This window comes from Cervus canadensis, chromosome X, assembly GCF_019320065.1.
Source record: "Cervus canadensis isolate Bull #8, Minnesota chromosome X, ASM1932006v1, whole genome shotgun sequence".
In the NCBI taxonomy this organism is placed as follows: Eukaryota; Metazoa; Chordata; class Mammalia; order Artiodactyla; family Cervidae; genus Cervus; species Cervus canadensis.
Window position 1 is genome coordinate 119,206,726 of NC_057419.1, and position 14,294 is coordinate 119,221,019.

At 45.4% G+C, this 14,294-nt stretch overlaps 1 protein-coding gene and 1 non-coding gene across 3 annotated transcripts in view; one reads left to right on the forward strand and one right to left on the reverse strand.

Moving 5' to 3' along the window:
* Positions 1 to 922: 922 nt before the first annotated feature.
* ZDHHC9 (zinc finger DHHC-type palmitoyltransferase 9) overlaps positions 923 to 14,294 on the forward strand; it is a 29,865-nt gene continuing 16,493 nt past the window's right edge. Inside the window, exons 1-4 of one of the 2 annotated variants that reach the window (XM_043458344.1) lie at positions 923 to 1,125; positions 1,482 to 1,547; positions 2,714 to 3,014; positions 13,279 to 13,439. In XM_043458344.1, the coding sequence (XP_043314279.1) occupies positions 2,848 to 3,014; positions 13,279 to 13,439 (328 nt within the window). In that variant the 5' untranslated portion in view covers positions 923 to 1,125; positions 1,482 to 1,547; positions 2,714 to 2,847. The remainder of the gene's footprint in view (positions 1,126 to 1,481; positions 1,548 to 2,713; positions 3,015 to 13,278; positions 13,440 to 14,294) is intronic. The other variant, XM_043458345.1, reaches the window with a different exon arrangement.
* TRNAG-CCC lies at positions 13,892 to 13,964 on the reverse strand. Its single transcript has one exon. It is a non-coding gene; the product is annotated as a tRNA-Gly (tRNA).

Here is a 14,294-nt window from a genome sequence, read left to right on the forward strand (position 1 = left end):
AGAATATCGATGCCGTGGTTTTCAACTGTTTTCCCCACTCCAATCTTATGCTAAAGGATGCGACTCACTCAGAGCAGTAGCAGTGGCTCATTGTGGTAATTAACTGCCCTGTCAGAGAGGTGGCAGAAAGATAGAATCAATGTGGTTGGTGGGTCGAGTTTCTGCCGCTCCCCTCTGAGCCCCACTCAGCACCTCATTATCACAAGCTCTTCAAATCTAATAGTCATTTACAAGCTTTTGAAGCAATCTTTACTTCATCACCTCCCTGAAAGAATTTATGTCCTGTCAGCAGAGTTTCAGCGTCAATTTTTTGTTTACTGCAAAATGATTCTACCTTCTTGGGGACAGTTATCCCTTTCAAGTTCCTTTTTACATCTGTTTTGTTCCTAAAGCCAGAGATGCAGGCCAGGGCGACTGGAACAGAGGTGGGACCCCTACCTCGTGAATAGGACTTGGGAGGCAGAGGACTTATTTTTACGCGGGTACAGAGTAAAATCCCAAGTCGCAATTGATTTCATGTAAGTAAGGCTGGAGAGGCCCAAGGAGGACCCAGTTTGGGGTGAGCACCGGGATCTGTGAGCCAGGATTCCTTCAGCGTCTCATGGTATGTGTGGCGGGGAGGGTGGGGGGCGGCAGGTCCCCCGTTCCTCCTAGTCCCATTGACACCACGCTTCATCCCAGTCCCTGCGGAACTATATTAATAGAAAGCGACACTTCACACATCGGTGCTCAGACCCCAAAGGGAGGCTGGCAAAGGCTTGGCAGGTGGGCACGAAGCGGGGAGATGGGTGGGGGAATGGGGCGGGGGCATCGTCGAGTGGCGTTATGCGCAGCCAATGGTAGCTCGGGGCAGGGGTGGCAGGGGCGGAGGCGCCGAGGCGGATCAGCCAATAGAGGGCTAGCAACTACTGGAACGACCTGGTGACGTGAGGAGCGTTCCATTCGGCCAGCGGTGGGCGGTTGCCACAGCTGGTTTAGGGCCCCGACCATTGGGGCCCCTTGTCAGGAGGAGGCAGCCTCCGGGCTGGGGAAAAGCCGCTGCCACCTCTGGCGGCCGACGCGGTCCCCTGGGACAGTGCACTTCCTGGCTTCCGTTCCCGGCCGAGTTCGCTCTCCGGGGTTCAGGTAACAAGGGGGTGGGTGGGGGTGGGGGTCTCTGGGGCTCGGCCGCGTGGTGGGTTGCAGCCCCCTCGGCTGCACCGGGACGCGCGGAGCCTGCTCTGCCCTTCTCGGCTCGGCGATTGCCGAGCCCCTGGCCGGGGGTGACTACACGTGGCGGGGCGTGTGTGAGTGTGTACGAGCGTGCGGAGGTGGCGCGCGTCCCATCCTGCCCGGGGCGGTGGTCGGCGGCGTGGCTGAGGCTGGGCGGGCCTCTCGAGGCCGCGCCCGCCGCCCGTCCGGGACTCGGGACTCGGGCCTCGGGCCCCGGGCCGCTGGGCTGGTCGCTGGTTCTCGACGGATTTTGATCTTTGTTCTCCCAGGCCCGGCTCCCCTTCCTGGTCTCTCCTCCCGCTGGGGCGGTTTATCAGGAGAAGATTGTTATCCAGGTTAGTTTTACACAAAGGAAGTGTTCCCTGCACCTCCGATGCCCCCTCCCCTTTCCCAAGCCTTCCACCTTCTCCTTTCCCTGCTCAGCTCCTAGTCTCTCTTTGGACCGTTGCCCTCTCCAGCCCAGTTGGTTATTTCTCATCAGTCAGTCGGGCTGCAGGTTTCCGCCTCTTTCTTGCCAGCGTGAGGCATGTGGTATCGGTAAATAGAGGCCACAGCACCACACCTGAGAGGAGACGGGTGACAGCGGTGAGAAAGGCTGGGCCTGGGGATTCAGGATGCTAAGTGGAGATGGTACTTCTAAAATGTCCCAGAAAGCACCCTTATGACTTCTCTTAACTGCTGCCACCCCCCACCCCCTGTCGGGCCCCTCCTCCTCCCAGCCATATAACAATCTCTCTGGCTTAAGTCAGCCTTTCACCTACAGGTCTGTGATGTGGTTTCATTAAGATTCCCACAAATGTTAGGCTAGGCCGGAAAAGTTGGTTCATTTCCCAGACTCAGGAAGTTAGGAGGGTTTGATTAGGGGAAATCTGTTTTGAGTAAATACAACCTGGGTTTGTGTACAGTGTCCAAAACCTCCTAGCTCTCCCAAAGGATGACTTGTTCCCTCGTGTGATTCAGATTCCAGTGGCTGATTGAAGAAAGAAGGTGAAGAAGTGGAGGAGGGGAGGGAATGGCCCGTAAGGATAGAAATTCCACTATTATTTTTAGAGTCTTCTTCATGATGATTATACAACAGTATGGTATAGTGGAGAGCGCCCTGGACTGAAAGTCAGCAGACCTGTTTTTTTGGCTTAGCTTCATGGCTTTGTGACCCAGAGAAGTGATTTCCCCCCTTCAGTCTTCAGTTTACTTATTTCCAAAACAAAGTAATTGGGGCTGTCACCTATAAAATCTCTTCTAGTTCCTAGTTCTGTGCTAATCAAATCATCAGTATTATACTGGAAGTAAAGGGATATATTTAAGATATACTAGCCTCTTTCTCTTTTTGAGAATCTTTAACCTTTTCTTCTTTTAGGGGACAAAGACAGATTGGAAATAAACTCTTCCATTTCTTCACTCTCAACCCTTGAGGCAGTGCTCATCTGCCTCTGGGAAAGGAAGATTGAACTGCATTCTCTTGTTCCTGCCTCATTTTTTTTCTTTTTGTGTTTTTCCTTAGGGCTAGAAATTGGACTTCTGATGATGTTTGACCCAGTGGCAGCAATAGCACACAACGTGATTTCGAAGCTGGGCTCAGCTTCTGTTTCTTCCCTCTTATAATCACAAACCCATTTTGGACCAGGAATTCCAATCATGTCTGTGATGGTGGTGAGAAAGAAGGTGACACGGAAATGGGAGAAACTCCCAGGCAGGAACACCTTCTGCTGTGATGGCCGCGTCATGATGGCCCGGCAAAAGGGCATCTTCTATTTGACCCTCTTCCTCATCCTGGGGACATGTACACTCTTCTTCGCCTTCGAGTGAGTTTCCATTGAGTATTGTTGCCTGATTATGGTTATTTTGGGTCCAGGGGAAGAACCTTCTTTCTGGGGAGTTTGTGGCTAGTCCTTGGATGGTTGTCACTGTCCTCTTGAGCAGTGTCTGTAGATCATGTCAACTGAATTCATTGCTTTGTATGTGCCTCCTTAAAAGACCAAGATGTAACTGTTGTTTGGGTGGTGGTGGTGGAGGTAAAAAAAGAAAAAAAAAAAGAAAAAAAAAAAAAGACCAAGATGTTTGATAACCAATTTTATAGCACTGATTTGGGGCCACCCCTGGAACACTTAGAAAATAAAAGAATTCATCTTCATCACTCCCCTCCCCTTTTCAGTGGTCTACTTAGGTGGTTAGTGACAGATTGCCTCTTCTCCACCCCTCCTGAGCCTAGGAGCACTCCCTGTAGTCGTAACTCCACCCCATGATACTCACCTATTCTGTTATTCTGGGTCCTATTTCCTTAGGGCTCAGCTCTCAGCTAGCTGTTAAATTGAAAAGCCAAAGGAATTGGGAACCTGCAGATTGGTTCCAGCCTCAGCTGTGCCACAGTCTAGCTGCGTGTGTGGCACATATGTGCTTATTAAATGTGAGTTGCTCTTTCTTTCAGTCAAAATCACTCAACATAAACAACTCTCTATTCTGTGTGTGCCTGAAACCAGCCTTGGAGTTATTTTTTCTGTGATGTAACAGCTAGTACTAGAGGCAGTTTGAAATCTGTGTTGATCACTGCTCTAGGGAGGTGACCAGTTGGCTACTGTGGCAGGACTCCTGGGTATGCTGAGAATGTGGTACACTCCAGGGATGAGAGCAATGCTAATTGGTTTGGGATTATTATGAGGAAGGCCTTGAAGGAACCAAGAGATGTGTTTGTAGACTGTGAGCCACACCTAATATGAACCTGCCACAGTTCATGCACTCCAGTGACCTGGAAATGGAACTCCCCTCAGGGGGCGTGGCCATGGGATGGAGGAGGGGGCTTCTTGGCTTGCCTTTGTGGATAATTAAAATCAGCTCTGATCTTTGGGGGCTCATTTTTGTCTTTCTTCTGTAAGGGCTTCAGGCTTTCCCAGTGCATCAAGAGTGATTTTTGGGGGGCTGGTTTGCCAGACTTTGGGATAAGTGCAAATGGCTTGAGTAACAGCAGGGGAAGGAGGGGGATGTAGTTTATAACAGGGCCAGGAAAGTAAGGTCAGAGGACCTTTTTGTCAAAGGCACTTTTTTTGCTGCTGCTGCTACCAAGTTATAAAATATTTGGCAAAATCAGACAAGTTGATCATGGCTTCTTAGCTGCTTTCCAGTCAGAGTTTCATAGCTGAAACTCTGTGTGTGTGTGTGTGTGTGTATACTTTATGTGGTATAAGTGAGCGTGTGCAAGCGGGCAGGCATAAGCATAACATTTAAAAAAATATTTCCCCACTCCTCACTCTTGTCTCCAAGTTAGCTTTGTTCCTTCCTTGCTTGTTTATGGAAATGCAGAGCTGAACTCTGCTTTCTGTCATCCTCACTCCATCCTCTGCTAAATCACTAGCTTTTTTTGCCTCTCTCCCCTCCCCAACTCGGGGCTAAATTTTTGTGGTTGAAACCATTCAAAACAGAGATGAGATTTGTTTCCAGGCCCTGAGTGAGCTGGTAATTCTGGGCCCAGGAACTCTCTGGTTTGACTGGCCAAGGCAAGTTGAAATTTGGAGCTACTGGCATTTGGCCCTTTTTGTATCTGGGAGCCAGACAGAGTATGATTTGGATGTGTTCCCTTCGACCCTGAAGGCCTCTGAAGAAAACTGCCTATGGGATGAAGCTTATAATTAACCAAGTTACTGTTTGACAGAGGCAGGTTGGGTTTTCTGGTGAGATGACTTTTTTCCCCCAAGTTATTTCTTGCGCTTTGCCCTCAAATATGAAGGGTGAGGTTGTTTGTAAACTGCCTTGGGTTCCAGCTGTGTGTGTGTTAGAGTAAATAGTTTTGAGGGTAGGGCTGGGGGAGGGAGTAGGAAAGGGGGAAGGGAGAAGGAAGTAAAAGTGTTAGCTGAGAAGTGGAATGGGGAAGTTTACATCTGACCAAAGGGGAGAGGGCCCCGACAATGAATCCTTACTAAGAATGGTGGAATCTGTGTTTGTGAGCGTGTATGTGTGTGTGCATATATGTGTGCACATGTATGCATCTGTCTGTCAAATGTAGACACATGGGCACTCTAGGTGGCGGCTGCCTTGAGCCTAGCCACTGACAGGCTGTACAGAGGACACCAGCCTGCCTCTGAGGAATGAAGTCTCTTTCTGGTCGACCTTTTTCTTTGGGGTCTATAATTTACTGTCCACCACACGGTGGAGGATAGGGTTTGGGGGCAGAATATGGGCTCCTTTGCTAGTATGAGAACTTACGGAGACCTCAGGAATTCACCTGGTTAGTCCCCTGCTTTCAGGCAGTTGAGGGTGTCTGAACCAGCAGTGACAAAGGACTGTCTCTTTTCATGTTTAAATTGTCTAGGAGCATAGACTGTACATTCTCTGGCTGCTGCATTTTGGCCTTGAGGAAGAAAGTTCAGATCTTGAGGCACATCTGGACCTGCATTTTAGTAACAGGGTCCTGCTTGCAGCAGGTGTGGAGGAATGAGTGAGAGGTGATTTATAACCCCCTGTGGCACAGCCCTGGGTCGGCCAGATGGCTTGAGAAATCTGGTCAGGCGTGTGGGCGCCCCTTGATGAAAAACATGCAGTGTTAGTAGTGTCAGTGGACATCTTTTTATTTTTATTTTTGGATTTCGCTTTTACATGTTTAGATTTCTCAAAGGAGGGACCTGTGATTTTTCAGTGGACAGACAGTAGGTTAACTACATAAAATGAGAAAAGGTGGTCCATACAGGTGCTCATTAGCTCTGTATTTTTAGAAGTGTTTCCAAAGAAGCTGGGTAGCCATCTCTCAGAGCTGCTGTCACAGAGTGAATTCCTGCCCCGGATGGGAAATAGGGCTAGATTATCACTAAGCCTCTAGCAGCTCTGAGAGTCTGAAATTCTATATAACTCTTGTGTCTGTCTGGGAGATTCTAATACACACATAGAAAAGGAGAGGATAGAAGATTACCAGTAGATAGCTGTATTTTAAATGTAATTGTATCTATTGTATCTATAGTAAATGTATTTGAATTTAGAAGCAGAGTATACATTGTACAGTGCTTAAAAAAAGAATTTCCTTGCAAGTAGAGATTATCATACTAAGTGAAGTAAGTCAGAAAGAGAAAGACAAATACCATATGATATCACTTATATATATATACTCTAAAATGTGACACAAATGAACCTATCTACAAAACAGAAACAGGCTCAGGGACATAGAGAAAAGACTTGTGGTTGTCATGGGGGATGGGGTTGGGGAAAGAATGGAGTAGGAGGTTGGGGTTAGCAGATGTAAGCTATTACATATAGAATGGATAAACAACAAGGTCCTACTATATAGTACAGGGAACTGTATTCAATACCCTGGAATTAATCGTAATGGAAAAGAATGTATATATAATGGAATCACTTTGCTGTACAGCAGAAATTAACACAACATTGTAAATCAGCTATACTTTAATCAAGAGTATTCTAGTTAGAAAAAAAAAGAGGAATTTCCTAATGTATTCTTAGGATGAGGTATTTAGGAAATGTGAGCTTTAAGCACATGAAGCATTCTCCGTCCTTTCTGCCCAAACTCTGTCCAGCTTGTGTGATGAACACATAACCAACAGCTTGGCCAGGAATGTCAGGACACTATAGCGGACTGACACCGACAACCTGTGAACTGTCCAACTACCGAAAGGCTATTGTGGTATTTAGTCAAATTCAACTTTCTGATAAAGCTTGGGGAAAAGACCAAGTGCACTGTGTTCTGAAAGTGGCTTCCTAGCTTTCTCTTTTAACTGTGTGACCAGATCACTACTGGGGTCAAGGTCTCTTGTGGCATGAATGATTGTGTGACTCTTGACCCCTGAAGTAGGAAGGCGTTTACTGCTGTGATCAGTGCTTATGCCTCACTGTGCCATATCTAGCGGAAATCGTATCAAGGCATTATCAAACCCTGTTGGACTGACCCTCCTGGGTGCTTCTGATGTACAGAGGAGTCATTGAATTGGATGAACTGAAAAAAGCTTTGTAGCACTGCTTAGTAATTGTCCCACTTCTAGCCTATTCAGACTCTACCTCTTTTTCAAGTCCCTTCTTGAGTCTTCCTTCCTGAAATTTTTCTAGTAATTTCTGCATTCATAGGACTAATTGTACATACCAGTCATTTAACACATAATTACATGACATTTTTATATTTTTTTAATTCTGTGGATATTACAGTTTGTGTTCTTTCAGGGTCAGGGACTATCCTGTGTGTGTGTGGCCCCCACAGTGTCTTCTACTAGGCCTTACTAGAGTGTGTGATCAATAAATGTAGCTGAATCGATACATTCTGGATGCACTTAAAATGTAGCAGTCTTGACTCACAGAATCATAGAATGATAGGTCTGAAAGGGGCCTTGGAGACCATCCCCATCCTTTTGCGAGTGATCAAACCAGGTCTACAGAAATAGATTTCATCAAGGTCAATCGGTCAGCCAGTGCCTTTATACGACACTACCTTTCATCTCATTGTTACCTTTTGAGTACGGAATCCTGAAGACATGCAGATTACTAAAGCTGTGCATAGTGCCAAATGCTGGGCTGGCATACTCTGGGGTCTTGCTAGCTGGTGTTTGTGTTGCCTTAGTGGATTCTAGGTTACCTTGGCATCCTTAACTCATGCTTCTACTGGCTCAGATGGTAAAGCATCTGCCCACAATGCTGGAGACCCAGGTTCAATCCCTGGGTTGGGAAGGTCCCCTGGAGAAGGAAATGGCAACCCACTCCAGTATTCTTGCCTGGAAAATCCCCATGGACAGAGGACCCTGGTAGCCTACAGTCCATGGGGTTGCAAAGAGGCAAACACGACTGAGTGATTTCACTCACTAGAAAATGAAGGCATGTTTGTGGAAAACTGACTGTATTCTAGTATGGCATTCTGGTAGCCTTGCAGGAACAAGGAACTCCTTCCTTTAAGTGTGAACTTAAGAGAGTAAGCTTTTGCGTTACAAGGGATCATCACCCCTGTTGCTGCTCCTAGTCCCTGCTTCCAAGATGAGGACAGCTCCGAGAAATATTAGGCAATGTGTGCTCCTTACCATGTTACTCTGTGGGTGATGGTGATGAAAGGGGCACCGTGTCCCCATGGTCAGACAGAAGGGAAGAGGCAGTCTGATAACAAAGTTACCAGGTTTGAGGAGACACAGGGCTAGGTAGACCAAGGCCAAACTCTGACATGGAGGAATATCCCTGTCTATAGTGACAAAGTCCAGGTTCCTGAATTCCTTAGGTGAGATTAGAAAGAGCAAAAGTGACTTTATCATGATCTCTAATCAAGAGAGTATTCTCTGAAGAATTGCCCTGTGGAGGTTCAGTCTTGTGCTTATCTAGCCCTATTCTGTGACTCTGCCAACCAAAGACAGTTTTAGAAAGGCAGTTGCCTCTTTGATATCAATCTGTTTCAGTACTTAGCCAAACTCAACTTCCTGATAAAGCATGTCTCCTGGAGAAGGATTGGGCTATGTCTCCTGAACAATGTGTTTCCCTTTAACAATTCTTTATGCTTCTGTCATTCAGAATTCATCTGTGTGTTTTTGGCCTTTACTACGTTTTGTGGTGATGAGGTTCACACCGTCAGTCTCCACTGAACGTAACTCCCATCTTTTGAGAATGTCTTAGTTGAGTATAATGATCGTTTACTTTGGGAAAAGTGAGCACAAAGGACAGGGGTGTCCCTAGCATGCGGACAACAGTTGAGATGTTTATTGAGGGAAAGGAGTCTTAAATCTTCCTCCTCAGAGATGCCAGAGCTGGTATTGTGTTTAACAACAAAAAAGACCCTTTATGCCTCCTCCTGCGGTAGCAAGAGGCTAATGCATTCAGGTTAATGAGGAAGATGTGTCTGGAATGGAGCAAGGAAGAGGCAAGAAAGAACCTATGATGATGACTAGATAAGGCCAGTTAAAGGAGGGCCTCAGAATACTGGCCTGAGGAGGTGGGGGCTTCATATAGTAGGTAGCAGGGAACTGTTCTAAGTTCTTTATCAGAAAGATATTACAGTTGAAATTTGTTACTTGTTATTTTTGAAATTGGTTATATTTGTTATAATTGAAATGTGAAATTTATTATTACAACTGAAATTTGGCAACTACTTAGGTTTGCCTCTATAGATATTTTGGCCTTCCTCAGTGAGAGGATGGCTCATTGCCTCAGAATTGAAAATGTCCTTGTTTGCTTAATTTTCCCATTGCTGCTGGAGCAAAACAGGGTTATACATTTTCAAAACTCTGACCTTCACATAGCAGTAAATCTTGAAGCTGTTATTAAATTATGTTTTTAGTGTCCAAGGAAACTTTGTCCCTCTTAGCAAACTCTGAATGTCATCAGCAAGAATGTTGAACTGGTCCTATGGGTGGCTCTACATGTTTACTGTGCTCTAGAGATAGAACATATGTATAAGGACAGATGGCTGCCCCTGTCAGGGAGGACTTACAGCAAAGGCTTATTTCTGTTATGTGGGCTCAAGGGCCATTGTGAAGCTCTAATCCTTGGAACTTCCTGCTGTGCCAAGCTTCCTTAAAGCCACCCTTAATGACTGCTATGGGAGCAGTTTCAAGCAGCCCCCAGATTCCCAAGAGAGCTCTTCTCTGACCACTTACAGTCCTTAGAGTCTGACTCACCATCCATACACTTGATTATTGGTCTTATCTTATTTAGCTGTTTCATATGTTAGTTATGTTTCCCCAACAAAATTAAGTTCCATTTCTCTTGTTCTTCATTTGTTAGACCCATAAATACTTGTTGGCTGATTGTGCTGATAAAAGAACAGCAGCAAAAAACATAGCAAGTAAACCATTAGGGAGACAGAATCAGAGTACAGACCACTAGTGCACACTGCTGGTCTGTGAGGCAGCCCTGTCGTGGAATCTGTCTGGTTTCTTACAACTTCCACTCATGAATCTCTTTTGAAGTTTTTTGTGTGAATTGAAGTCTATGTTGTTATGATTGTCCTTCCAATGAACTCTGGTGTGCTAGAGATGGGGGATGGGATATGGCACACCAGCCCAGCCTGGCACTGCTGGTTACTGCTGGTCAGTACCATCATGTGGCCCATGAGACATATGGGAGTCCTGTCATGTAGTCCAGCTGTGGAAGCCTGAAGCCGATCAAGAGGTTGAAAGAAGATGGCTTAAAGTGATGATGTCTCTGCAGGTGGCAGAAATGGAGATTTGGTGGGGACATAGTTGCATTTATAAAATTCACAAGGGAGAAAAGTCACTTCTAACTGCCTGGTATTCTGAAGACAAAGGAGAGTTCTGTTTCAAGAAGTGTATGGATATCATTATCCATATCAATATAGATAGAAAGTACCACAGGGTTTCAAAGACAGTTTATATTTGTGGATGATAGATCCAGTCTTTCTCTAGGACAAATTAGTGATGTTTGAGGATACTCCTGACTTTTGAGGTTGATACTGGGAATTACCACCAAATCTTTGCATAGCTTATTCCTATTTAAGAGAGATCGCTAGCTTACTGCAATTATGGGACTAACCCAGGTGGGTATTAAAGGCAGACAGATGGGTTGTAGTTTGTGGTGGTCTTAGCCTCTGGCTTTCTTATTTCCTCTTATTCTGGGTAGAAAGGCCTGCTGGTCCCACATCTGCCTTCCCAGTCACACCCACTCACTAGTGACAACTGGCTCACTACTGGCTGCCAGTAGCCTTGTCTCCGAAGAACAATACAATGGGCCTGTTGTGTACTTGTTGACACACAGAGTGGATTGTTTTAGCAGGTGCAGAAGATATTCTGTGTGGAGATTACAGAGACCTTTATCCTGGATGGTGAAGCATAATTCAAATCTAAGTTGTCCTTTGTCCGATCAACAAGCAGGTGTTGAAATGAGACTTTAGTTAAGCTCGGTCCTTCAGGGTGTGGGGGCATCATTAATGTGTGTGTTTGTGTTCTATTCTCTCTGTATCTTTTCCCTCGAATAAAACAGTTTAAACTCCCTTTGGTGGCCAATCAGATGGCTCTGATTTTTCTAAGGCTTTTCATTGGCAATGATACACCCAGGGCAGTCTGAATTCTGGAGATGTCACTTCTTTGTTTTCAAGAGTGATTTTAGAGATGGGCAGTGATGAGGAAGATGGCTATTTTCTGCCAGTGTGGTAATTTCACTTGGCTTGTCTCAGAGATGGAGCCTTGTGTTTCTCCTGTGTCCTTTTGGGTCCCTGATGAGTGCTGATGACTTTTCTGAATTCACTTCTTGATTATCTGTACTAGTGAAGGGGAGCAGTGGAAAAGAGGGTAAATCCACAAGCTCGTGCTATGCAAGGACCCTCATTACCCTGAACTCAGTTAGCCAGACCCTACCCTTGGATTTTAGGAGAAGAAAGAAAATCATACAAAAGCAAGCTGAGAGCAAGGATTTTGTTAAAAAACAAACGAGCAGGCAAGCAAACAAAAAGCCACAGAAATCGTTTGCAAATTCACTCCGTATGTTCACCTTCATGGCAAATTGCTCAGCCAAGCAGTACGGTTGGTTCCCACCCGCTATGCAGTTGAGTGTGTGGCAGGGAGGCAGGAGAAGGATCTCATGGGGATTGTTCCAAACGTGCAGTGAAGGTACAGCCTGGGGTTAAAGGTCTACTCCGAGTGGACAGCGGCGTGCTTAATTAATCCCCATGATGATGAGGTAAGCCTTTTTCCTTAGCTTACTTTCTTCACTCTCCCTCTGGTCCTTGTTCATCTACTTATAGTTAGCTTCCAAGACAAGATTTCTGTGTTGAAGGAGGAAATATGCATCAGGAGAAGGAGAATAAAAATAGGTCAGTGATAACTCTCATCACACATTCCCATTTATTTGGTTTGATATTCAGTTCAACTGGACAAGTATTTGTTGATAGCTTCTTTGTTCCCATACTTGTATTAGGCTCAGGGAGATAGAGATCCATGATGATAATGCTAATAGCTGACATTTACTTAGCATTTACTATGTGTCAAGAGCAGTTCGAAGCATTTTATTTATATTCATGCTTTTGAGTCACACAACCACCCTATGAAATACTACTATTATCATCTTCATTTCATAGGTAAGGAGACAGAAGTTAACTCAGTTACCCCAACTAGGAGCTGGTAGAGCCGGAATTTAAACCCAGGCGTTCCCACTCCTAAAAGGCAAGGTTCTTGCTCTTTGGAAGTTTAATTGGGGGAGATGAAGTCAACGTAGTGAAAAACAGTGCAGTTTAGGATAGGCCTTTGGAAGAGGCAAGACCTCACTAAATCTCAGATGCTTCAGCTATCACAGATGTAGTGTGAGAAATGGATGCTACAGTGCATCTGAAGAGCCAAGTGCATATGGTGTGTGCTCAATAAGTTGTGGTTGTAATGGTGACAATGATGGCATTGCTGGCTTTGGATCTGAAAGGCCAGTAGAGCTGGGATATCCAGAGAGGGAGAGGAATGGCCTTCCAGGTGAGTTAAGGGGAAAGAGGGGAAGAAATATGATATTGAGAAGGGGTGCTAAAGAGATACAGTTTTCTTATTCACTTGCTTATGGTCACTGGTCACCTACTGGCTGAGCTAATTGAGGAAGGAAGAGGAGTGAGTGGATGTTGCAGAGTCAGGCAGCATCTCTGAAGCTTTTCAGTGGCCTTTGAACACGCTGGACATACCATCTGTTTGACACTGGGACTCTGCTTCATGGCCGGTCCTTATCTTTTCTTCCCCCTCCTTGAGCTCAGGCCCAATGTCAGATGAGTAAGTACAAAAAGCTCTAGACACTCCCAGAGTGAGAGCAACCTGTGGTGCTTACAATCCAGGTTCAGTTACATGCCGGACCTTAACAGGTATGAGCCTTTGCTGAAGTGCATAGGAAATGTGGCTCCCAGCAGGCTGATGGGAGGGACTGGGCTTGGGGGTATCAGAGATCCCTTAAACTATCTCCTGTATATTATAGGTAGCATCAATCAATGATGTATTTGTTGAGCTCCTAGTATGTGCAGAACCATATGTTAGGAGGTTTTGGTAATTTGAGAAAAGTAAACAATATGTCCCTGCCCTTGAAGTACTGTGATTTTGTTGTGGAGACCAGAGTGACATACTGGTAATAATTCGAGGTCAGTATTGGGTAGGAATAACCAAGTGTTCAATTGTCTGCTTTCTGCAGATGCCGCTACCTGGCTGTTCAGCTGTCTCCTGCCATCCCTGTGTTCGCTGCCATGCTATTCCTGTTCTCCATGGCGACCCTGCTGAGGACCAGCTTCAGTGATCCTGGAGTGATCCCTCGGGCCCTACCAGATGAAGCAGCTTTCATTGAAATGGAGATAGGTGGGTTTTCTGACCAGCTGGCAAGATGCTGTACAATGAGTGGCTTTGATTGGTAAGGGAGTGGAATCATAATTATAGTTGCAGATTAACACTCACTTCCAGTCTTTTCCCCCAGAGATCCTGAATCTGAGATCATTACCACTCAGTAAAGAATGTGAACTTCATTCTTCCCTCTTTTGGGTTGCATTTCAGGAAGGATTTCTTACCAAGGTCCTGCTACACTTTTTCCCAGAGGATTTTATTTTCAATTAAAAAGATAAAAACTTTTTGGGGGTCATCAATTCATTTGATATTTTTGAATGAAAACTATAAACCTTCTCGTCATAAAAATATTCTTATATGCATCATACACATACAATTTTTTAATATTTATTTTTATTTATTTATTTGGCTGTGCTGGGTCTTAGTTGTGGCACGGAAGATCTTTTTAGTTTTCGGCATGTGGGATCTAGTTCCCTGACCAGGAATTGAACCTGGGCCCCCTGCATTGGGAGCTCAGAGTCTTAACCACTGGACCACCAGGGAAGTCCCTGGATATAATTTCAGGACTTCATAGATCTTTTGAAGCACTCGCACAGGTTTCTAACTAAGAATTCCTGCTTTAGGGAAACACAGGATGAAAGGGGACATTTATGGTGCCAGGAACCATTGAGAATTCTAGAAATGGTAAAGGAAGTAGTTACAAGCTCATCACAGTGCAGTCTGCAGCTCAGGGTAGGGCTCTTTGGGACAGAGATGAAGTGCTGTACTAACCAGGAGCTAGCCAGGGTGCCTTCATGAATTGAAACAGAACATTCCAGAACTCGAGGAGGGGATATCCTAGGAGCTCACACTGCAAAAGAAGGCTCTGATGCC